The following is a 24,101-nucleotide window of genomic DNA, read 5'->3' on the forward strand; positions in this document are numbered from 1 at the left end:
AAAGCTTGTCCGCAAGGAGGCCCTTGTATTCGTTTACAATCTGTTCACTTGAACCATAGATAGCCACAAGGGTCTTGATGGCATCCCCTCCTGATCGCCACTTACCGTCGCGGGAAGGTGCGTCTATTGGATCCGGTTCCCAATTGTTGTACGCATCCACGTCGAAGTGAAGATCTGCGTCCAGGTCTCCATCTATTGACAAGCATTCATGTTCATCCTGTTCCCGTACGCTCCGACTTTGTGCTTGAGAGTCGTCCCTTGATTGTCCATCTCCATCTTCGTCCGCAGGTTTTTTTGTGCGACCCCTCTTCAATTCTTGATAGAGTTCCCCATCCCCAGTCATGTCACTCACAATGCATCTCACGGTGTCTGGCCTTCGGCGCAAATAATCATGTACAGGACCACTGACGTTTTCCAGAATCACATCACTCCTGTCCAGAAATCGCAAAGCTCGGATCATATTCACGTACTGCTTTAGAATTTCCGAAGTCATCGTTCCGGCATTAAGCATTTTGTCTGTGAATTGTTGCCGTAAAGCGTTAGTCACATCAGGTTTCAGGTCTGTTGACGCAATACAGTCTTTTAAATCTTCCAGGGCGGGCATGCTCTCGGGAAATAGATCTATGAGAGTCAAGAGTTGCCCAATTCTTATATTCCCAACACTGTTGTGTAAATGAAACGACATTCGTTTTCTCCATTGGCAAACCTGCTGCTCTCGAGCTTCATCCACCCCGTTCTGTATAATTCTCTGTTGGGCACCTACCGGCAAAGAGCTTGTTGAACTCACAGATTGTGGCAAGACAGTTCTCACCCATGGCACCAAAAATTCCTCAACCCATTCCCACATAGTCGGCAACGCCCTTTCGCCAAGCGCTGCAGCTGTTCTTTCCCCCACGACCCCATCAATATTCTCAAACACAACGCAACTAACAACATCTTCGACAACGCGTGAAAAGCCCAAGCCATTCAATTGAACGCAAAGCGCATGAGCTTGCTCCGCCTTTCCCATGAGCTCTGACAAATTCTGTAGAGAATCCGATACGTGGGTGCCTGCCTGGTTTCCGAGCAGGCGATGTATAACATTAGGAAAAGATGGAGGAACCATCAACTCAAGAATGGTCCTACTGTTCAACATGAACCGTTGCACGATTTCAGAACTGCTATCGCGAAGCTGGTTCTCAAGATCCCGTATGCTTCGCAACATCTCCTCGAATTCGATGTAAACGATAGCAATTACTTCCCGAACGTCCTCCTCACGGCAAGTCCTTGCACTGACGACTGCTTGCAGTCTCTCGCCCAGAGCTTTAATACGGTCCTCGTATAAGCGCACAGCCCACAAACCAAGTATCCTGCCCATTCCTGAGGAAAGCAGAGCTTCAAGAGACTTGTTCCATTCTCCAGCACTGACATCGGATCCCCGAGAAATTCTTCTCGTGCATGTCTCCCATGCTGATGCAACGTCAGTCATACTGCGCTGTTCTCGTTTTCACGGGATCAATAAAGAAAAAGACTTTGGACGTAAGCCTGCGACTGTCTCCGCTCGGAGAACGTTATTCACGCGAAAGCAGCTCGATTCCCAAATGCGGCATTGCTTCCGACTGGGAGTGCTCGCGTGAACAGGAGCGTTTCCGTCGGAAGAACACTTGCCGGAAAGAAAGTTCCCGCCACAACTGGCCCTGTCGATACCAGCAAGGTCACTTGCCAGCACCGCATAAGTGTTTAAACCATGAGAGATACTGTAGCACTCAAGAGGGTGGGTATGCGGGCCCTTCAAGGGCCTACTCGCCAATTACTAGCTTTCAGAATTTTTTGCAGATTTTCGGAGCCTGGAATTGAGAACTCCAATGAGCCAGGGAACCATCATCAGGCTGAACGTCGCAACTGCACGTTGCATTGGAGCCCATCTCCCGATCGCCGATTCTTGCGAGCACGGGTACAGCGTCATAGCACCGCAATCATGGGTGGAAACGAACCAGGTACGCATCGGTGCTAAACCATCCCACGATTCTTGTTCAAACGCTCATAGGAGATTTCTGACTATTGGTCTCGCTTGTCCCCATGTGGTCACTGATCTCGATAACATGCGGTTGGGGAATTTCCGCGAATAGTTGGTGAAGCGAAAATGCAAGTTACTCGAGAAGAGATGATGGAGGCGCGTAAGTTGAATGGCAACTGAATACAGTCTCTAGTTAGAGAAGTGGCGCCTTCCACTTTCCCATTAGGTTCAGGAAGAGACACGGTCAGGACGTTTTTCTAACATCAATAGATATCTTTGCACTAATCCAGGAATCCCGAATCACTGGAGAGACTTTTGCGCTCACAAGCTTATCCCGTTGAACAAATGTCGCCGAAAGAACTTTTTCCTTCCATTCCGCTGTGAAGAAGAACGCCACGAATACGAAAAATGCCAGCATGATCAGTAAGTTTGCGACAAGCAGTTAAATGCTACATCCATCTAAGTGAGCCTGTCGTGTTAACCCCTCGGTCAATGGAACTTGTATGCCTTGTCTCTATGTGATAGATATATGCGACGTGTTGCCGAGATGAAGGCTATTCTGAAAGAACAAAAGAAGGCAGCTAGAGAGGCCGCTGATGCTGCAGAAGAGGCCGCTGCTATCGCTGCTGCTGAAGCCAGAGCACAGTAGGGCGCATGGGGACAAACGTCTCGACGTCCGAACTGCGCAGCATGCTTTTGACTTGAAGGAACAGTGTCTTTGTATTTGTTTCCTCTGGCGTGATTGCCTGGATGCGTCTGCTTGGAGCCGCGCGAATGCGATATGTCTGGTTTTCCCCAGCCTGAGCTGTAAAGATTTTTTCCGTTCCTTCCTGAAGGCTTCTGCGTGATTTTCACCAGTCTTAAGCAAATTTTTGCTACTTTTTTCTTAACTGGATTCCTTCATACCATTCCTCGTGTGTGATATGCGCTGGCGTTTTAAGTGAAGAAGAAGCACCCTCAAGCACATTCCTAAAGGAGTAGAGCACAATCAATCCCACAGAGAGCAGCCACTGCCCCTACTTATAAGCCCAGTGGCAATCATGGAGGAAAAAAAACATGTAAAAAAAATACGGGCCCACCAAACTGGGGTTTTTGGTGGGTTTGCCTCTCTTGCATCATTCCTCCAATAACTGATCGAACCTCTCCGATCGGCCAGCAAGATAAGTACTGGTTCTCCTTCTCCTTCTGCACAGTTTTGGGGAGGCGAAAACGAAACCACCATCGCGTCCCTCGCCTTGATGGCTTTCTCACTAATGCGCATTGCGCTTCAGCGCGGTGCTCGCATTGTAACCCCAGGATGGTCCATGTCACGGGCGCTATCAACGCTCCCTGATCATAAGCTTATCCGAATGCCTGCTCTGTCTCCAACTATGGAAGTCGGAACCATCCAGGAATGGAAGAAAAAGGAGGGTGATCCTATCGAAGGCGGAGATGTCATTGCAGAGATCGAAACGGACAAGGCAACGAGATCATATGAATATAATGACGATGGCTTCATGGCAAGGGTATGTATCCATTAACCACAATGAGTCACGCTTATTTGTTTTGAAAAAAATGCGACGCATCAACTGACGCAGCAAGGCTGGGACTCCATGAACGCTGAATCGAAAATCTAACATGTATTCTTCACCTTGGATTCAACTCGAATTCGCGCTCCACAGGTTTTCTATGAGGAAGGCTCTGCTGATGTTCCCGTTGGGAAGCTCATGGCAATCATTGTCGAGGAAGAGGGGGATATTGCAGCATTCAGGGACTACGAACCTCAGGAAGATGGAAGCGCCGAAGCTGAGCCGGCATCAGAACCGGAACTGGAGCCACCCGGGCCAGTGGCTCCACAACCCTTCTCAACAGCTTCTGTTCCAGCAGCAGCGCCAGCACCAGCCCCTCAGAGCATATCTCCGGAATCTCGTGTGCTCGCCTCCCCGCTGGCCCGTATGACTGCTGGGAATGCAGGTGTGGGCCTCTCCCAAGTAGCGGGAACTGGTCCTGACGGTCGCATCATTGCTGCAGATGTTGAAGAAGCGCTCACGTCAGGCCTGCAACCAGCGCAAGAACCGATGATTGCTCCATCTCAGCCAGCGATCGGCATGTCTGCCTTCACCGATGTTGAAGCATCTAAGTTCAGGCGAGTTGCAGCGGAACGTTTGCTGCAATCCAAGCAAACTGTGCCACATTACTATCTCTCTGTTGACTGTGAGGTGGACACTATGGTTGCGATGAGATCATCTATCAATTCAAAGGCAAAGGACGGAGATTACAAAATCAGTGTCAATGACTTTGTCATCAAGGCAGCAGCAGCAGCGCTGCGCAAAGTCCCGGAAGTCAATGCGCAATGGATGGGGGACAAGATACGCATGTTTCATTCCGCCGACATTTCGGTCGCTGTCCAGACTGACCAAGGCCTTATAACACCTATCGTCAAAGAAGCAGATAGGAAGGGCCTGAAGGAAATATCTGAGAACGTTAAAGAATTAGCTGGCAAAGCCAAAGAGAACACCTTGGCTCCAGAGGAATTCATGGGTGGCACGTTTACGATTAGCAACCTCGGAATGTTCGGAATTAATAACTTCTCCGCCATCGTCAACCCTCCGCAAGCGGCAATTTTGGCTGTCGGAAGTTCCGACACACGCGTCGTGCCAGACGGAACAGCAGAGTCTGGTTTCAGCATTAAGACCTATATGAGTGTGACTTTGAGTTGTGACCATCGTGTCGTCGACGGGGCAGTTGGAGCCCAGTGGTTGAAGGAATTCAAATCCTGCATAGAGGATCCAGTTAATATCATCATGTGACTTTTTCACTAAAATTCCCATCGCTTACCGGAGATACAGTACGAAGTCCTTTTGTCATCGACCAGAGAAGCTTTCGCAGTCAAGTACCTGCCTCCCCGTAAGTGCCGTCGACGGTCGCGCCCATCGTTTCAGGGTTATTCGATCACTGCTCTAAAGCAATCAAGAAGTCAGAGCGAACGAATATGCAGCCGGAGGCACACACGAGCGGTTTCGTCGGCTCGATATCTTCAAGCCTTGTCCAGTATAACCCCAGCAGAAGCAATAGCCTCCGCTGTGCGAAGCCAAATGTAACAGAATCTCAGACATCAAAAAGTCGCCGTTGTCGCTGGTTAATGGCGACCCCTTCGCATGTGAACGGGGCCACTGCTGTCGCTCCCAAAGCTGTTAACAAATGGAGTGGAATGACGCTGCATTTTGTCGCTCTTGAAGTTTCTCGTGACAAACGCAATTCGAAAGAACTGAACGACCACATTTTAGAGAGGCTTGAGGTAGAGGGAGATCCGGTCCGGTGGGCAGTTGTTGCGGCAGATGAAGAAAAGGGAACATGCTTTATAGAAGCAGTCGTATCAAGGTACGGACAAAGAGCGGTAAGCAAGCGGTTATCCGAGTTTGACTCGCCTTCCTAAGCATGGTATTTGAGATGAGTCCCCATCAATTTCAAGTAAATGCAAATTAAACCCCATATGCCATCCCTTTAAACATACAAATCCGGGTCCCGCCGTGCGGTAAGAGAGTTTTTTAACTCACAGCGCTAAGCACTATACGTCTCATTCTCTTCTTCCCAACAAGATTTTTTCTTTCTCAGCTCCTCCTTCTCCTCGAGCATGCCAAACACAACCTGTCCCAAGCATTTGGCATTGTCCGGCGATGGCATTTCTTTGACCCATCCCACCTTGACACGGCCTCCAACGGCCCATGCATAAAACTTAGTCTTGTCAAAGTCGAGCTTGGATACGTTTCTTTCTACTACCACAGCAATATCAGCATCATCAGAAATAGAGAGCTGTGCCGCTGACAACTCTTCAGCGGGGATGAGAACTGCAACCGGGTCCATGCACTTTGCAATCACTTCCAAGCCTTGCATTGCAATGATTTGCCCTTGGTACCCGGGTGGGAGCATAGTAACGAACATATTTCCAGCGTTGGGCGGTCGATTCTGCAACACGGGCGGTGTTTCCATGAACTCCTTGACTGTTAGTTCTGGGACACGCCCAGCAACTGTGAGAATGCGAGGGAAGTGCTCTTCAGCCTCTACCGCGGACATACTAAGAAAGCGACTCCCTTCTCCATGTTTTCCAAGCGCAAAGGAAAGGTTGGTATTGTTAGAGGGAGTAACGTTTTGGACGGCAGGTTGCGCCGGTGCTTGTGGCGGTGGTGTACTGGCTTGCGGTGGAGGAACGGATTTTTCCTTTGCTATACGCTCGCGCATGGCCCGAAGCTCTTCGAGTTTCTTCTGAAGTCTCTTGATTTCTTCACTTCCTTGAACGTTCTCCCGAGCAATCATTTTTGGCTGGTTGCGGGAGCATACTGGAGCGGCACGCGAAGCAGGCCTAAGCCCCGGTGCAAACGTGGAAAAAGGAACGAAAGCGGTGTCAATACCCATGATTGAATCGGAGAAATGCTCACGCTGTCTTTCAGAGTATAAAAAGCAGCCTTTCTGCACACGAAGACTTGGCGGAGTGCGACGATTTGTGTTGGGAGCGTTGCTCCTTTCTCGTTGCGACGCATGAGAGCCTCAATCGTCGTGATCTCGCGCACAAGTGCACAAGTGCACACGTGTACAGTGCAGTAGATGTAGATGCGTAAGTGGTATGATAACGAAGCAATATCATTATAGTGGCTACTTACAGTAGTGACTGGGATCGGGTGCTCTCGTAATATAGCGCCGAGCAACTTTTAGAAAGCAGCGGTTAGGGGAGGTGTAGCAATTCACAGTGTTGAGGTGATACATTCGTGGTTAGAGTATATCTTTGTACAACTCTTAGAAAGACAGGAAAAGACGAATGAGACACCGAAAAAGAGAAAGAAATAGATAGAGATAAAGGTAGAGGTAGAGGTAGGGAGACAGGGAGAGGGAGACAGGGTCCTTTTGCGATGCCCCTCGACGGCGGGTGTCCTGTCGAGGGCTGTCTTTTCCGAGGGCATCCCCACCCTTTATCCTGATTTTTATGTCATCGCGCGCGCGTATCGGCGGTGCGAAGTCGAGTCTTGTCGGTGGCGGCCCCACGAGGGCCAACTGTCCGTGCTTGTGCCCCGATCACGTAGATCGGGTTACGCAAATCGGAGGACGACCCTCTCGTTCTCGGCCCTCGTCAGTGCGCTCGATGTCCGACCCTCCGTAAGCGGCTGCCGAAGTGGTAGGGTTCGTGCAGCAGACGTAACAGAAAGGAAGTCGGTGCAAAGAGATGCCGGCATGCTTTCGCTTCCCTTATAATTTGCCGGTGCGTTCCCTATAATTCCAGCTCTGCATTGGAATAGGAGACCTCAGCACACGCCGCCAGGCACACGCTCCCCGGAATTCACCGGTATTTCTGGCGGAGACAAAATTACTCCTCAGGCTCACTCTTCCACACACCGCTTCTTGCGTACAGTTCCTTTTTAGCTCTCCATGCCTTTAAAACGAGGTGCTCAATTGCGAGTCCGCACTACAACGGCCATGCAACCCAGCATCTGCATGTCTTTCATATTCCCGAATGTAGAAATACACGTGTGTATACACATGTATCGTCTCAGATTGGTAAAAGACTCTCTTCGTCTCGCCCGCTCCGTCGCCAGCAGCCTCACTACCGGATCGCCCTACGGCGTACGACGTCAGAGTGCGCAGTCCCTGCTGTACCGGCGCTGTCGTGTCAGCTGCTCGGCACGTCCTGGGTGGTGCTGAATCGGCCCCCCACAGTGGTAGATACGGGGGTCGCGATATAGTGCCATCTTTGTTAGTGCCAGCTCCGATATAGTGCTATACTTCTAATGGTGGCACGAATTTTGAGCGAAAAACAAAGGGTCTCCAAAGAGGCAGTTGGATGGACGTCCTGCCCGAGAGCCGCTGCTGCTGCGGAAAGATATTGTGCTATTGCTAACTCAACTAGAACTAGAGACTATGGAGGAAAAAAGCAGGGTCGATGATGCAATTGGACATCTGCGAAAGTGTAGGCAGGCATTTATGGCTGCGAAACAGGAGGAAGTCAATGCGACGGCTCGGCAGCTACTAATAACAGAAATGCTCGATTAGACTCGAGTCTTTAGTGGAGATGTAAAGTAGGAGTGATGGCGTCCTGCGAGCGGTCTTTCTTACCAGTGATGCAAGGAAGTGGCCTGCAAAAAAGCCGTAAATCTCATTTTCTTATAGTGCCTTGTTCGATATACTGCCGTTTTAGGCCCACCGCTACAGGGTAGCACTATATCGCGACCCCCCCCCCCCCCCCCCCCCCCCCCCCCCGCCCCCCCTTGTAAACAAAATCGTCGTGATGGTAAAAGAGACGTCCTCGAGAATCCGAATCAAATCTGAACCTCAGATCGGTCGCTGGAAAACAAACAGAGTAGAAATAAACACAAGGACCTGTACAAACAAAGCCTGAAAACTTTTGTTTTTCTGGCTGTGATTATTCCAGGCACGACAATTTCAGCAGAAACTCACCTCACAAAAGGGTTCAGTGATTAATCAGGCCCTAAATAAGCAAGCGTGATAGCGGGAAATCGGCAGCAGGTGAGGCCTGTGCCACAGCAGGGTTGCGACGGCACCGAAGTCGGGGTCGGAAGTCGCACTGTCACTGCGTACGGTGCATTGCAGTACGTGTAGTCACGATTAAAGAATCCCCTTTCTGCTACTCCTACATACTGTAGTATGCTGCGATGCATAACTTTTGCTAACCCTGTGCTCCGGTTTGTGACGATTTAGGGCGTCACAAAAAGTGAGACGATTTGTGTGACGATTTGTGAGAGCTTTGCTCTTTTCGCCGCCGTCGTCTCATTCGTCTCACTCCATCGTCTCGAACGTCACACATGGTTTGTGAATATTTGTTGAGTTGTAGCACTTTTTGTGAACGTTTTGTGATCATCACAAAAATCGTCTCAAACATCACACATTTTTTGTGAATCTTTTGTGATGATTTTGTGAGACGCATCTCAAAACTCTCAAACGTCAACCTTAAAATCAAAACTCTCACACTGACAGTGTGAATTTTGTGATGGTTTTGTGTGAGTTGTGTGAGGGCACCACAAAGATCACATATAAAAGGCTCTCCATCTCAAACGGCAAACAAACTGAACAACGTCACACAAAAAATCTCCCTTTCCAGCCATCTACGGCTAGTTTCCAGAGACACTTCCCCTTCCCTTCGTGTTTGCAACTGCCACACTAAGCACCATATTTCAGAGGACATTGCGGGTAAGCTGATGGCTGAAAGGTTCCAACCCCCCGGAGATAACGCCTCCAATCAGCTGGTATCCGCTGATGACAGCTACAATGCTTCCCCTCTTGCTGAACCCCCAAAAAGTGGCAAATTTAATAGTACGCCTCTGAGAGAGGGGTTGGGATCTAGAGCTGAGTATGCCGAACGTCAGCCTATATCAGAGCAAGATTATGATCCCACGCTTCCGTTGACACAGACTGAGCTCCGCAACAACCCACCACCAGCTACCCTTTCTTCCCTTCAGACGTCCCCAGACTTCTTTTACGAAGAAGAATTCTCCCCACCCCCTGTCAGAAATACAGCTCCATCGAACCAGCTCAACAGCGGTGTTGCTACTCATTCCTCGTCTTTCGGCTTACAGACGAACAGCCCTTTGAACGCTGAAGTTGAACAGTTGTTGGGAGGAGGCAGACTCTCTGGACGACAGTGACGAACCCTTTTCACAGGAGTTGCAATTGTCATATTCATCTACTTCGTCTTGCGAGGTTCAAGCTGTAGGAGAAGTTGACACTGAAGTCACAGAGACCGAGGTGCGATCTTTGCACCCTGGTTCATACCTGACGTCCCAGATGCAGCAGACGGACACAGGTGCTACCCTTAGCGAAGACCTCTATAGCAGGCTTTACTATGACTTTGACGACGAAAGATATTTCAGGGAGCACTGGGAGGACATCGAAACGACACAGGCAAGAGATTTGTTTACACCCTTCTCTGCTGAAGAGTTGGAGGAGCGCGCACGTGCGCAGAGAAGTGGTGGCCTAGAAGGATGGAACTATGACAGTCCTTTTGCTGATGTTTCTGTCCAGATAGATAACGTGAATAACAGTCTGGAGCGTCGTTTCCTCGAAGAGGCCAATACTGCACTGGAACGAGTTATAAGCGATATAACAAGTAGAGTCGGTACGACTGAGGACGAATGTGATGCCAGGCAGTTACTTACTCCTCTAGCCTGCTTACGCACGTTTGTTACGGAGTGTTTGCTAGAGAAGCTACGATACGTAGCGAACCGTGTGTTGCACCAGAGAAGAAAAGCAGGGACCACGAAGAAGGAGATACTGGGTATGCTTATTCTGCACATCCTCTGTGCTTCATATAATGAGTCCCCTCGAACTGTGTGCGACCCTTTGGAAAGTGGCCACTTCTTTCAAATGGGATTGTCGGCTGACAGATATCATGACCTCTGGAGTGCTCTTGGGGGTTCTAAAGACCCCCGCGCAGCGCATGACTACTCGAGCACGGGCTGGTCCCGCTCAGCTAATAGAGCAACTACTCTAATTACAGAGCTTGAAGCTGAAACTGCGGCCATAAATCGGGACCTGCTTTATGTTCCAAAGGCAACTGTCTTCTCTTTAGATGATGACCACTTGCGTATGGCATCTCGTTCAGTTGTTGAACTGACCTATTTACAACAACACAATAATCCTAAGAAGGGTCTAGGGCCGGTGGGGAACGCACTTTGTTCAGCACTTCACCCTTTTTTTGTCGCATGTCATTTCACACGCACGGGCGAAAAGCTCCTTCACACATGGGAGAGGTTGGTGCAAATGATGCAAGGGGCGTCCACAACCGGTGCCCTGCGTCCTATGCCACATGCCATTTTTGCTGCCGACCGCGGCTATAATTCTAAGGAAACTATCGCATTCCTGTCGGACAAACTGGGGGCAAGCCTCCTCGGTACGCACAAACGTGATTTGTGGTACCCGTTTGTGTTCGGAGATGGCCCTATATCAGTCCGACACCGTGGGATGGACGTGTCTGAAAGAGGGTGCCGTGCCGTGTACACGGCTAAGCTGAAGGTCCGCGGGGGCTGCGCTTCTCACGTTCGACAGGCGGAGGCCTGTGTCTACCGAGAGAGTTGCTCCGGTAGAATTGCGGCTCTTGTCCACAACAACGCCTCTCTCTTCCCCTCGAGGTCTTTCACAGTGGTCCTACGTGACGCCTTTCGCACGGAGGGTGCGTTAAAGAAGCTTGAGGAGTCCTTAATAACCTTTGACAACGGGCGCATCTGCGCTGCCCGGAGTACAAGGGCCACCGCGGCCCAATCGGACCGAGTCAATAACGGCAGAAGTAAGGTTGAACACCTGCTGAATAGAGTTCTCATGCTCACATATTACCAATCAGAGGACCCTATCTGGTTCCTCCTTCGCGCTTTTCGATTCACATCTCGCACTGCGCATGGGTTTAAAGCTGCGGTAGCCAGAGACTACGAGGCATTACTAGGGGGCCTGTCATGGAAGCTTAGGGGAAGAGTGCTTAGTCACGGAGCTCAGCCACTGTCTCAAGACCATATTGTGATCCGTGAGCATCTCCGGTCTAAGTGGGACCAAGTCATAATGACCCTTGGCATGACGATGGCACGTCAGCCCCGCCCATCTTCACGGACGACAGTTGCTGAGCGGCTGGTAAACAGCTCCGCAAGCAGAATCTCAGCTACGACAAAGGCTGAGCTGCTGAACTGTCTGTCCGTATTCGGCCGAGCAATAGACACCCGGGTGAACAAGCCCGAAGTTGTCGCAGCTGTAATGCAGCTGAGGGCCGACATCAGCAATGGGGCCGTTTCAACAGAAGGGGGCACGGATCCAGATATATATAGTGGCGAGTAACTGGCGGAACAGGCAGCTAGCAGAGTCTGTGATGCATTTAGGGAAGCCTCACTAACCGCATGGGTCATGAAACCCCTCGTTCCAACCTCAGGGATGAAGGAGGGGTCTCGCAACGAGGTGGAGATTATTCGGGCTCTACCAAAGTTATTTTCAGAACAGAAAGGTGCCTATAGGAGGGGTCTGTGCTCTTCTACGTATAACTGGGACGAACAGTACCAATTCAACGTGACGCACATTAGAACCGCTGGTCTCATTGAGAGCACAAGCTGTGCCATGCTCGCTGATAGCCCCGATGCTCTTCTTTCAGCTACGGATGGAGAGAAGCTGGATACTGCGTACGCGGTCGAAATTAAGACCATGACTGCAGTAAGAACCATAGAAACAGCATCCCTCCTCCGTAGTAAATACGGAGCTGTTGTGGTCCTGGAGAACGTGGGAACTGACGAAAGGAGCTCTGAGTTGTTCCGGGAGCTCGTACCATCGACACAGTACAGATCTCAGGTCCTGCATCACTGTGCAACACTGGGCATTAATAATGTTATCTTTGTCATTGGCACAGGGGGTTCTATTGTGGAAGGTAGCATACTATATGCTTGTGTCATCGAGTTCTCGGAGTCTTTACGCCACAGCTACACCTATTGTCTGGACTGCGTCCGAATCTCAACTTTTGAGTGGATTGGAATGGATGGAACAAATGTTCCTAAAGAATACGACACAATGTTGAAGAGCAGTCATGCCTCTGACATTTACAGTTTTGTATCCTACTACAACCTGAGCAAGGCCATTAGAAGAGAGGTTATTCAAAGGGGCTCCCCGATACCACCCTGTAGGATGATTCGTCTTACTGCGGCTGTTTTTTGGAACACTTTAAAGGGCGGAGTTGATGTCATCTCCAGATACCTTAAAACTCTAGCACGTACAAACATTAGCGAGAACCCTGTGACGTCAATTATAGCTAGATTGCTAAGCATGCAAGTATGCAATGCTGCTGTGGTGTACAGGCTTTCAATTGCGAGGGAACGGAACTTTCTACCAGGACCTAATGAATTGGGGGCTAATTCAAATATCGGGTACGCCTCCCTGAGACACAAGTTCTCGAGCTGTGACACGTTTGGGTCGTTTGCTAGACGGTTAGCACAAGAATGGACAGAAGAAATGGGAGCGGAGGCTTTGGAGGAACGAAATGATTCTGTGGCACAAACGTCAGTGAAGCTCATGCCATACTTTAAACGGAAGGCCTCTGAGCAATATAACTTTGGTACGCACAAGGCCCGTAGGGTGAACCGGAATTTATTGCACGAGAAGGTCAGTGGGACCCCAACCTACTGCGTACTATGTAGTTGGGTCAAAAGAGGGACAAAAGATGGGCGACCCAAGACACTTAGAAAAGGCTCACGCCAGGTGCAGTGGTGTTCTACATGTAGGCAGGCTATTTGCTGCAGCTGCTGAACGGTCTGGCATTCTCGCCCTACACTGAAGCGACATGGGCCCTCTCCTGTCCATGAGAGGGAGTTTGACTCTGAGCGACGCACTTCTCGACGAACAAGGCAGGCCTCACAAGCCCCAGAGTGAAGGTCGTAAAATGTCTGTAGAACAAGGCCATCAGCTATGATTTTTAGATAGGTTTGTGATGGTTTGTTGATGTTGGAGATGATTGTGAGACGTTTCCCTCAGAACGGTGTGAGAGTCACAAAAAAATTGTGTGTGAATCACAAAACAGTCAACAAAAGAGCACTTCGAGATGTTGACGTCACAAAAATAAAGTGAGATTCACAAAAACAAAGTGAGATTCACAAAACTCGTGAGGACTTTGAGACGTTTGTGTGCATTTTGTGAAGTTTATGCCCCGATCACAAAATAGGACCACCCCACACTTTTCGGGAGGACACTACTCGAAAAGTACGGGTCTCCTGGAGACAAAACGTATATCTTCTTAACGACAACACAATTCTGCGTTCAACGAACCTACTCTCGAGACGTAGCGCTGAACAAGACCGAAGCAGGGGGAAAATAACCCGACTGGGGCAAAAAATAGCCGTCACAAAAAACGAGCATAGGGTTAAAGTCACTCCTACAGAGTAAAGTCTCGATAAGCTGCGTACCTGATATGATGAACTGTCTCGGTACAGTGAACAGGAGGACTATGAGGGAGGCGCCACCCCGCTTTTTGGCCCAGAATCGACGTTTTCGTATTTCTGAGGTGAACCAGACTCTATAAAATGAACTACGCGATGCCATGAACATAAAAAACATGAAAACCCCAGAGTTCACTTTATCGAGGCCGAAATGCGCACTAGAAACGAACCATCAACGACTACAGAAGCTATCCATACGACTTTGCCTCAGATTCGAACGCTGAAGCCTCCTTACGCGGCTTTGTTCCTCATACAGAAGTGACTTGAGGCTCGACGGCAGCTCCGATTGAACTAGATTCGCGTCCGTCATAATACAACTGAGTTCGTTAGATAGAGCTTGTAATGCTCCGCGATACCGAGCAAGCGACGGTTTGCGTCCTGTCCGGTCTTTCGCTGGCACAGTAGAGCGATCGTCCTCACTATCTGAATCACCGTTAATTAGATCTTGCTCAATGCCAGTAAATGGCCCAAAATCCCCTAACCCAAGATCAATGGCTTGACCGAGAGCTGACTCTTCTGATATAGACTCTGGATGTGGCAGAATTAAAAGAAAAGGAACGCTGGATCACAATGTGAAGTGGTCCAGATATGGAATTGCGCCCGTCAACGTTGCCCGTCGATAGACACACCCTCTCACACCCAGAGGGTGTGTCTTAACAAGCTCGTGCTTGCCCGTGCTTGCCTCATAATCATCTTTATCACAGGGTATCATAGGGGCATATCCTAACGCATACGGTAGATTTCACGCTTACACGTGGATTGGGTGGACAACGTCTGTGGCATGCGCCGGCATGCGGGTGAGGATGGAGGTGGCCACAGTAGACCATATTGCGTAGCTGAGACGTCGTTGGATCTGAGTCTTGGCTGCAGCAAAGGAGCAGTGACCGCGGTAGGCAATCGACTTCGAGAACTCATCAAGGACACGCACTGAGCATGCAGAGGGGTCTCCAAGGGTGTCAAATGTTAGCGGGACGAAGTGCCAGTCGAGCGCAGGAGTGGGGGCGTCTATGGCGATGTGCAACGCGTCATGTGCCGTGCGTTTGAGGGCTGCAATTTTTGCTCAGTGCCCAGCTTCAGCGGCCGCGGCAGGGTATTGAGCAGCTTGTCTCAGAACTGCTTTGGCATATGGACTGCAAACGGTTACATCATAGGCGGCAGGCTTTTCGGGTAGGGCGCCCGGTGGTGGAGGAGAAGGTTGGACGAGCACATCAGCTGGGCGGTTTTGTGTATGAGGGATCAGAAACGGAACTTCGATCTTGCATTCCCTTCCAGCTGCACGGAATAAATGTCGCACTAGCGTGGATCAAACTGCATTATGGCGATGGATGATGTCAAATCCATGCTTACACTGCGTTGCGTGATCACCTCTCGAATCCATTCGTTTGCTGCAATGAGGACATATCAATGGCAGGATCGAATCTTCATACACAGGAACGTCGAGGTGGCGCCTGAGCATGACAGACCATTGAGCGCTGTGAACTGTAGACGTCAGCGATGGGTGGGCATTAAGGAATGCAGAGGCACCCGATGCCATTAAAGAATGATACTGCACTCGATGCCTGACCGTGGATGTACTCTGCGCGGAGGGATTGGGTTGTGCACTCCACAGTTCGTGTTTCCAGTAGCGGTTAGCCGCGGCTTGATGAATGACCTGAAATAAGTAGTGATTGATTCGTTCAGGTCGTTCTATAAGCGTCTCTGGTTCTAAGAAGCCGAGATCATAATCTTCGGTCATAAGCAGCGGGTTATAGCTTGCAGGGCGCAGGGAAGGCGGGAGAGTGGAAATCATTCGGTGAAGGGGAGCGCGGGCCATACGGCGGTATGCTTGCACTGAGGGAAAGTTACTTCCCCTCACGCGTGACGGAGCGGAGTCGATCAGGCTGGCAGCATAGGATGAATCTAGAAGCGGTTTCATTGCGATGAGACCCTGTCCACCGAAGTGAAAGGGAAGGCGTATTTGAGATGTGACTGAGGTAGACAGCGGGATATTATTGAAACGGGAATAAGCTCGAATTTGCAAGTCATCAAACAGCATGGAAAACGGCTTCGAGACCTTTGGCGGGATTAGTCGGAACATATGATGCACACGGCACACCGACGCTGTCACACGGTGTAAGTGAAATTTTGTGCGAGCATCATTAATGTCGCTTATCAGTGTCAGGGTGTTGTTGCACTGCAGCAATTTGTCTTTCATGTGGCGTGTCATGAAAGACAAATTGCCAATCGGCGCACCGAGAAGCGAAATTCCCTCACTCGATATGTTGGGAGCGGGTAGGACTGAAGTGAGGGACTGCGGAGGGACGGAGGGAATATTAGGCCAGTACATTCTTGTCTTGGACTTGTTTATGAAAAACTGGTGCGACGGAACTTCAGATATGAGGAGATGTAGTGCGTGAAGAACGTGGGGGAGGGGTCCAGCTAGAGTGCCATCGTCTGCGTACCAACGATTCATGGCCAAGTTGCAGGTTTCGGAGATGCGGCGGACAAGGGACTGAATAGCAAGGGAAAATAAAAGCATGCTTGGGGGGTCGCCCTGCTGTGTTCCTTCCTGACTGTGTATGATTCGCGGTGGTGTGGACGAAAGGACTAGCTGTGGAACTGTGTGCCCATATACAATGTTGCAGAACCGGGCTAACAAAGGCGCCTGACGAGGGAGCGAGTGGAGTATTTGTTGTCGAGAAAATGAGTTGAATGCGTTGCTTGCATCTATGGACACTATGACGAATTCCGGATCGTCGGAATGTCGTCCGGCTAGCATCCCAGCGTCATGGACGAGCGCATCCATGCCATTTTGCACGCTGTTCGCTAGCTGCTCCGGGTGGAGGTAGTCACGAGTGCCAGATATGGCTGCACCAAGGAGGACCTTCATGACGAGGCGCCTGAGGCACTGGCCTAAAGCTATCGGCCGGATTTTTGATGGGCGCTGTTGTATGGGGAGTAGTGTGGCAGCAGCAATCAGTGGCATTGTGGCTTCGGGGACGTCACCGCTCGCCAAGCGGCGGACCAGGCGCGTGAGAGTGCCCAGGCCCGTTATGCCAGCCGCGGGGCTAACAGGCGACTTGGCTAGGAGATGTAGTAGGCGCGGGGACATGCGATCTGGTCGGCCAGCAGAGTGGGGGTTCAAGCGTTGGACAGCCCGCATTACTGAATTTTCCTCCACCTGCGGGGCAGGTGGTAGGTCAGACAACGGAATGGGAGAAACTGGGTGTCCGGGTTGGGGATGTAACGCGTTAAGGGTGGTCAGGGTGGTGGGGTCATCCAGATTGGCAAGCGGAGAGTTCGTGAGCGCACGCAGGGCGCGCGAGTATTGGGCTTGCGACGCGAGGCGCGTAGCACGGGCAGTACGCCGGGCGCGTGTGGTCAGGGGGGCAGAACGTCGCGGGTGGCGTTCGTGCCATTCCTGACGGGTATGGTGCGCTTCGAGGGCTTCATGCCATAGCGCTGGGCATTGCAGCATTGAACCAGCACGGCGGATACGGGAGAAAAGAGCCTTTAGTTGACCAGATTTGGTGCGCCAGCTGGGTTCCCCTCTGAAAGCGCGACGGAGAACTACTGTCGGAAGCATGTGGAGGCGAAGGAAAGCCTTGTGAGTGTCTACTGGATCTGTGCAGGAAGCTGCACGGTGGACGAGGTTCATGAAAAGAAGGAGGACGCGGGGGAGACAGACGCCAGGAATAGAGGTGAATATGTCTGATGGCCGGATGGGAGATCTGACAAGGTCCTCCACTGAGGGCAAGTGGAGGTTGGGGTGGAGATGTAGATACAGTGAACTGGCAGGCGGAGCATTCGGGGCAACGGGATGAGTCACAGGAACGCCCATGATGGCCGAGACGTCGGATCGGGCCGACGAGGGCGCTGCGCGGCCTGAGACACCCTACGCTGGGTGTTTGGAGATAGATGCCTTTTCTGTACGGTCTTAGAGGGTCCAGGGGCGTGGGTAGGTGGGGGGACTGGGGTGGGTTCGTGCGTCAGGGACGAGGTGGATACTTGTATCGGCGACCTGGAGGCGTTGGGGGGGGCAGGGGGCTTGGGGTGGCCATACCAATGGGTGTGGGGTCAGTTGAATCGAGGACTGGGGAGCGCGCTGTGCGTGAGCGTGAGTTTGTGAGCCGGCTGGGGCTGCATGAGTGGCCAAAGGCGACACTGCAGCATCAACAGCATCATCCAACGAGGGAGGGGCAGCCGTCGTGTCGGGCGCTGGGTTCGAAGAGGGCCGGTCTGAGGTCGTTGGGTAGGCAGCAGGTGGTGCAGTTAGGTTGCGGGTCCCCATTTGGGTATCAGGGGGGGAGGTAGGGCATGGGTGTGACGTCGGGAGAGGGGTTGTCTGAGAAGAGGGACGCGGGGTGTGGTCCTTTGGGACTGTTTTGAGGGCAGCATACAGGTTACTGGCGGTCGTTTGGAGAGCACCAGCTAGGGCGTTGCGCAAACGCATGGGTACGGATGTCGCTGTGTTGCGTCGCAACAGGCGATGGGACTCAAGGGTGAGGCGACGGGCCACCCCAGCAGCCGGAGAGGGAGAAAGGTTCTGGGCAGTGTCCAGGAGCAGGGCTGTGAGGATTTGGAGGTCTTGGTATACGAGGCGGGTGTGGGCTAGTACGCGCTTGAGGGCGTAGGTATCAGAAGCTGCAAGGTAGATGTAAGTCCAACGTCCCACGCCCGGGATGATGACATGCGGGGGAAGGGTGGCTGGAGCAAGTCGAGCGCCTAGGCGGAGAGCTTCTTGGGTGGCTTCAAATGACGCAAAGGCGCCGTGAGGTGAAGAGGTGGGGGCGATAGCCAGGGCCGTGATCGCAGGAGGTGGCGCCTCTGGGGCCCCTGTGTGGGGGTCAAGACGAACGGGGACACTGACGGTGCGCACCAGGGCGCGGGCTGTTGCCAGGTCAGTGGGCGAAGCATTGCCAGGGACTGAGACAAGGGCTTGGGCAGATACCAGCGTGAGCACTGGTGCGCGGGTGTTCACAGGCACATGTAGCAGGTCGAAGCTGGGAGGTTCAACCAGAGAAAACCTAAGGGCAGAACGATGGAGAGGGCGGGGGTCAGAGGCACGGATGCCGGCGCGGGCGACAGCAGCCCAAGACCGCTCTTGGCCTGGGACTTCCTCGCGCGGGTGTGAAAGAGGGGGAGACGTAAGAGCGACTCTCGGCAGCGGTACGACGGCAGGTTCGAGGGGAGCAACCTGCACGGGATGGGGCGGGGTCGGGGCGGCCACAGAGGCCACGCATACCGGCAGCGCGCTCGTGCCGCGAAATACTGCTGCTGGGTGCGAGGCTCCCGGCTCCTGGACCGCCAGCGCGGCGTTGACGACCCTGCATGGCAGCGGCGGCGGCAAAGTTTTCTTCTGCGACTTCTTCTTCTTCATCATCTCAGGAACTGGAATCGCCCGTGCTTGCCCGAAAAAACACTTGCTTTACTTTGATTGGTTCTGGTAGTTTAATATTTAATAAATTCGAAGAAGCTACCTCTTACAAATGACATTAGTGTAACTTACGCCTTTGGGACAGTTGTCGAGGTCATATTGGCTCGCTTGACTGACTGTACACTTACGAATTGGCGGACTATTTTGTTTACCCTTCAGATGTCCAAACTTTGGTCCTCCAAGCACGACGTGGGATCACACGGAAGCACAACTGTTCCTATCGCCACAACATTTGCCATCCCGAAGTCCTTTTTCTGTGCAATCTGCTCCGAGCTCCTCCGTTTGCGCAGCCAAGGTCGGTGCCGACCGATGCTCTCCGCGCCGCTCCCCGCACATTGCGAGGATAACAACAGGGATATCGAAGAAGGCCCCCATGAATTCCTCACTAGCCCCAACCTCAAACCCGCGCATCTCCCAGTTACCGTGCTCCCCTCGAACGTGTGAGGGCGTACCGGAGGCCCGGCTTCTTCTGTCTCTTTCCGAGTCTGAGACTGATCCCTCGAATCTTCAGGGTGAAGGGACTCCACCATCGAACCCGAACTCGTCTGGACAAGATGGCGCGACGGATAAACATGACGCAAACTATGCTTTGAAGGATCCCAATGCAGATGTTTCAGAGATATCCAAAATCTATACATATCTCTGCCAAAGAAAGAAAGGGAAGTTGAGGGAGGTGTGCTCGTTTTGGAGTTTAAAATTAGGAGGGAACAAGGCAGCGCTGATATTTCGTTGTTTATTGCTTTTGCAGTACCATGAAAGGAAAGGAAGAAATTTAATGGCAAAGTTTGAGTCGAACCCAAAATGTGAAGATTGGAGGTCATTTTTACACAGCTTTGCTGACGGTGGGGAAGACTGGATAGAGGCACCAAGTTTTTCTTCCACAAAGTCGTATTTGCTCAAGATAGGGGACAAGTTCGACAAGAACGACAAGCCCATTAATAGTGCAAATAGAAGGGATTCAGTCGTATGTGTAGAAGACCTAGAAGGCTGTGAATCAAACCGTCCTAGGCCCAATTTTTCACTTTCGGAATTCGCATGGTTGGCCGTTTTAATGCGGGATGATAAGGTGGCACGAAGTATGCTTTTTAGGTTAGGCCAAGAGTTGAGAAGGGCACAATTGGACGGGGGTTCGACGAGGGACAGCTTTTGGGGAAAGATTGAGGAACGGTTTAACGATGATTCGGTTTGTTTTCTATTTTCTCTAAAGGGCCACGCCGACGAAGCTGACCCCTCTGCCTCTCCACTACGCTATAGATGCGCCGATGTGTTGAAAGAACACTTTCGAGACTCGAAAGCGCTTTTCACGACAGCCCTGAGCAAGTGGTTCCGTTCTGGTCAAAACGACCCGGAGCGCTTCGTTCACTTTTTGCCACGTAATGGCGAAAATCTATATGCTGCCTCAAAACGTGCTCTTATTTTGTTTGTTGTTGCGAGAATGGGGACGCCGAATCAAGAGACTTATTTCGTGGAGATGACGTCCAAAACAATATTGGACGCGGGTTTCGAATGCGGCGTGAGGGGCGTAGATATGCAAAACTTTGACAAGGGGGGAAGGGAGAGTGAGGGGCGGGAAGATAGCATTAGGGCTGTAGCAGATAGTAGGAAGAAGACGAGGAGCAGCGTTGATATGATGGACATTATGGAAAAGCACGTTGCGTCAATTGGAAAGGTGGTGTCTTCGCTTTCTGGCCCGACAACCAGTGCGGCCAATAACTCAACCCCAGTTAATGCAGCGTCCGCTCGTATTGACTCATGCGACGAGAATAGCTCAATGTTTGCTATTGTCGAAACATCACTTATGGCGTTGGAAAGAGCCAAAAAGTTGGCCGTTGGTGATGAGTCGAACACACCCTTTGTCGAGGTGGCGAAGGAGCGCTACGAGAAAGCTCTCGCATCATATGGCGAAATGAGCACCCAGATGTTCTCAAATTTGTAAGAGGAAGAGGATAGGACCTGCATGAATTGCAGCTACGAGCAAAAGTGCCACTCGCTGTACCCGGGGTCTGCGCACTTGCACGCCATGGGCTTGCATATCCGGACCTCGCACATGCCGGAAGTTGCATATGCGGCAGTAGCCCCTCCACACGTCGTCTGCGCAAATCCAGTGAGCCGTCCTTGACAGGAGCGCACATTTGTGCTCCATTTTCACGGCAACCTAGTTCTGGTTGAATCTTAACATCACTGCCGTGAGAGGTGCCGGCTCAACCGATAAGAAGCGAGTGTTCGACGTCGAATGTTTCCCAGGGCTGTGCATCAGCAAAACTGCCTTCATGACAACGCATGTGGCGGCAGGTGCGGGCGTCGGCGACCTTGCCCGCAACAACCGAATGGGCAATGCTGAAGACATCACGCGAAACAAACGGGTCCATCGCGACAATACTCGCGGCCTCCTCGGCCTCGCGGACAAGCTGGCGTCCCCCGGGCTGTGCGACGTCCCCCTCTAGACCGTGGGCGTAAAACACGCGCTCGATAGTAGCAATTCGATCGCGACACTCGGCCGCTCGTTCGTACTGCATAGCAAGGGACAAGGCGTTCATCTCCTCGCGCATCTCCTCGACAACTTCCTCGACCCTGCCCCGGAGCAACTTATCTACCTTGGCAATCGTCTTGCCGTAATCTTCGGGAGGGATGAGCTCCTGACATACGCCTGGGCACTTGCCAAGGTCGTAGTTGATGCACGGCCTGTCCGAAAACAATCTCCGCGGGCGCTGTCTGAGCGGAAACACCGAGTGAATATAGGCCAGGACCTGTGGCAACCTGTGCTCATTCGCAAACGGCCCGTACAGGGCGTCCTCCTCCCTCTTCTTCCTACGGGTCCTCGTGACGACGATCCTGGGGTAGGTGGCGGAAAACGTGATGAGGGCGTACGGATGGCGTCGGTCGTCCTTGAGCAAGACGTTCTACTTGGGGCGATGCTCTGCGACGAGGGCGGCCTCGAGCGCGAGGGCGGCGGCCTCCGAGCCGGTGACAATGAAGTCGAGGGCGTCGGCGACCATGGCGGCGAGGCGCGGCGAGAGCGCGGCGGCCGGGCGGACGGCGGAGACGGCGGCCGGGTGGTGCGCGACGTACTGGCGCAGGCGTGTGGGCAGGCGGCGCGCCTTTCCGACATACAGCACGGATGCCGCCACATCCAAGAAGCCGTTCACGCCCGGCTCGGCCGGCGCGCGCTGCAGAGCCGCCCAGATGGTCTCGGCCGTGCGCGCGGCGGAGACATGTGCGGGCGGGCGGTGCGTGCAGATGAGGCGGGGCGGGCGGCAGAAGGGCCGGCGGGAGGGGGGGAGCGGCGGACGCAAGGGGGCTGTGAAGGCTGTTGTCAACAACATTGGTGTGGAAGAGATGGGGGGGTGGGGGAGAGGTACGGCCGTGATGACGCAGATGGTGTGGAAAGCTGACATGTGATGTTTGGGACGGTGAATGGTGCCCTTCGGTGGCTCGAGAGTAGTCGAGAATTTAATACGAACCGCCTCTCCATCATAGCTGACGATTCGTCTTCCCTCTTTACTTTGCCGTCGACGACGCCCTCCTCCCGTAAAAATGTACAACCAACGCGAAAGAGAGCCCTCTCACCCACCCCCCATCCCCCTTCCTCTATAACAAAAGTAAGCTACCACCACGATCCCGCCGATCCCGCCCACCCGCCTTTCCCACCCGCTACGTCAAATTCGGCACGGCGGCCGCTGAGTTGGAGTACACCATGCCGCCCATCTCCGGCATGACATCGACGCCGTGCATCTTTCCTCCAGAGCTGTCGTCCTCCTCGAACATGTCGTCCTCGACGCTGCGCGCGAAGCTGGCAACGCTGGCGACCTCCTCGGAGTAGGCGGTGTACTCGCTCCTGCTGAGAAAGTCGCTCGCGGACAGGCTGGATGCTGTGCGTCGCGAGCGGCCAGACGCGAACGACGCCGGGCCGCGCCCTGGCAGGTCATCCCTGTCCGTGCGGCTGAGCAGCGCGGCCTTTGCGCGCAGAGAGGCCTCTCTGCGGCGCGCGCGACGCTCTCGTACGGGCTGTGCACGTCGCCCGGGACGAGCGGGTCCTCGTCGTCCAGACGGGCGCCCTCGAGGCTGGCGGGGTAGTCCTCGTCCGAGTCTGCGTGTTCCGCGTCCGGCGACGGGGTAGTGGGCGGCGGCGGCACGGGTCCGTCCAGCGGCGGCTCGTGCGGGGGGTATGAAGGCGGCGGCGGGGCTGGGGCGGACGCGAGCGCGGCAAACTCACGCGGCGGGGCGGCTAGAAGGCCGTTCGCGTGGGGAGTGAGGGAGGTGGGCTGCGGCGGCAGGGAGGTGATGGATGCCGTTCGGCACGGACACGCTCGGGCCGATGTCGCGAAAGGGCATGGAGGACGGGTCGCCCTCCGCCGCGTCGTCGTCGAGGTCCATGCTCAGGGCTTCGAGGATACACAGTCCCAGCAGTTGTGTTGCTAGCAAGTATGCCAGATGAGGAACGAGAATATCCAGGCTTCTCCGCCATCTTTGTCGGAGACACTGCCGGACCTGCTTCCTGACGTGGAATCAAAGCTGCTTTCATTCCCCCATGGAGAGAAGCGGTGTCATTTGTTGCAGTAGTTGGAGCATTTTGACTGCGTGCAATATGAGGGCCCTTGACTATTCCTCTCTCATTTTCAGGCGATCGGGACCTGCTTTCCGGATTGAAAATAGTTCGCAACTATCTCCTAAACTTAGTCGTGACTTCCTTGCTGATTCCAGGCCCAGGCCCAGACCCAGCCGCAAACAAAGTCGCATCAGAATTGAAAGCTCT

The 24,101-nt window shown here is 52.7% G+C and overlaps 4 protein-coding genes; 2 read left to right on the forward strand and 2 right to left on the reverse strand.

Annotated features, from left to right (window-relative positions):
* CHC_T00007378001 (hypothetical protein) overlaps window positions 1-1,468 on the reverse strand; it is a 2,310-nt gene extending 842 nt beyond the window's left edge. The window contains exon 1 of the mRNA XM_005710970.1: window positions 1-1,468. This exon is cut by the window's left edge and continues 842 nt beyond it. Coding sequence (XP_005711027.1) covers window positions 1-1,468 — 1,468 coding nt within the window.
* Window positions 1,469-1,759: 291 nt separating this feature from the next.
* On the forward strand, window positions 1,760-3,111 carry CHC_T00007379001 (hypothetical protein). XM_005710971.1 is given in 5 exon segments: window positions 1,760-1,976; window positions 2,109-2,156; window positions 2,287-2,419; window positions 2,522-2,645; window positions 2,646-3,111. The coding sequence occupies 4 exon segments, from the start codon at window positions 1,760-1,762 to the stop codon at window positions 2,643-2,645; spliced, it is 522 nt and encodes a 173-aa protein (XP_005711028.1). The 3' UTR covers window positions 2,646-3,111.
* Window positions 3,112-3,345: 234 nt separating this feature from the next.
* CHC_T00007380001 (hypothetical protein) lies at window positions 3,346-5,488 on the forward strand. XM_005710972.1 is given in 4 exon segments: window positions 3,346-3,501; window positions 3,658-4,626; window positions 4,669-4,785; window positions 4,786-5,488. 3 exon segments carry the CDS (start codon window positions 3,346-3,348, stop codon window positions 4,783-4,785), a joined length of 1,242 nt encoding a protein of 413 aa, XP_005711029.1. The 3' UTR covers window positions 4,786-5,488.
* Window positions 5,489-5,536: 48 nt separating this feature from the next.
* CHC_T00007381001 (hypothetical protein) lies at window positions 5,537-6,388 on the reverse strand. The gene has a single exon (XM_005710973.1). The coding sequence runs from the start codon at window positions 6,386-6,388 to the stop codon at window positions 5,537-5,539; it is 852 nt and encodes a 283-aa protein (XP_005711030.1).
* Between the last annotated feature and the right edge of the window lie 17,713 nt (window positions 6,389-24,101).

The sequence above is a fragment of the Chondrus crispus genome, genomic scaffold, assembly GCF_000350225.1.
Source record: "Chondrus crispus Stackhouse genomic scaffold, scaffold_71, whole genome shotgun sequence".
NCBI lineage: Eukaryota > Rhodophyta > Florideophyceae > Gigartinales > Gigartinaceae > Chondrus > Chondrus crispus.

Excerpts from the sequence above, each read along its gene's own strand:
- CHC_T00007381001 (XM_005710973.1), bottom strand. The coding sequence starts at position 6,388 with ATGGGTATTGACACCGCTTTCGTTCCTTTTTCCACGTTTGCACCGGGG.
- CHC_T00007380001 (XM_005710972.1), top strand. The coding sequence starts at position 3,346 with ATGCCTGCTCTGTCTCCAACTATGGAAGTCGGAACCATCCAGGAATGG. Across the intron at positions 3,502-3,657 it reads ACGATGGCTTCATGGCAAGG|GTTTTCTATGAGGAAGGCTC; the intron begins GTATGTATCCAT and ends CGCGCTCCACAG. Across the intron at positions 4,627-4,668 it reads TCGGAAGTTCCGACACACGC|ACCTATATGAGTGTGACTTT; the intron begins GTCGTGCCAGAC and ends TTCAGCATTAAG.
- CHC_T00007379001 (XM_005710971.1), top strand. The coding sequence starts at position 1,760 with ATGCGGGCCCTTCAAGGGCCTACTCGCCAATTACTAGCTTTCAGAATT. Across the intron at positions 1,977-2,108 it reads CATGGGTGGAAACGAACCAG|TTGGTGAAGCGAAAATGCAA; the intron begins GTACGCATCGGT and ends TTCCGCGAATAG. Across the intron at positions 2,420-2,521 it reads GAAAAATGCCAGCATGATCA|ATATATGCGACGTGTTGCCG; the intron begins GTAAGTTTGCGA and ends TCTATGTGATAG.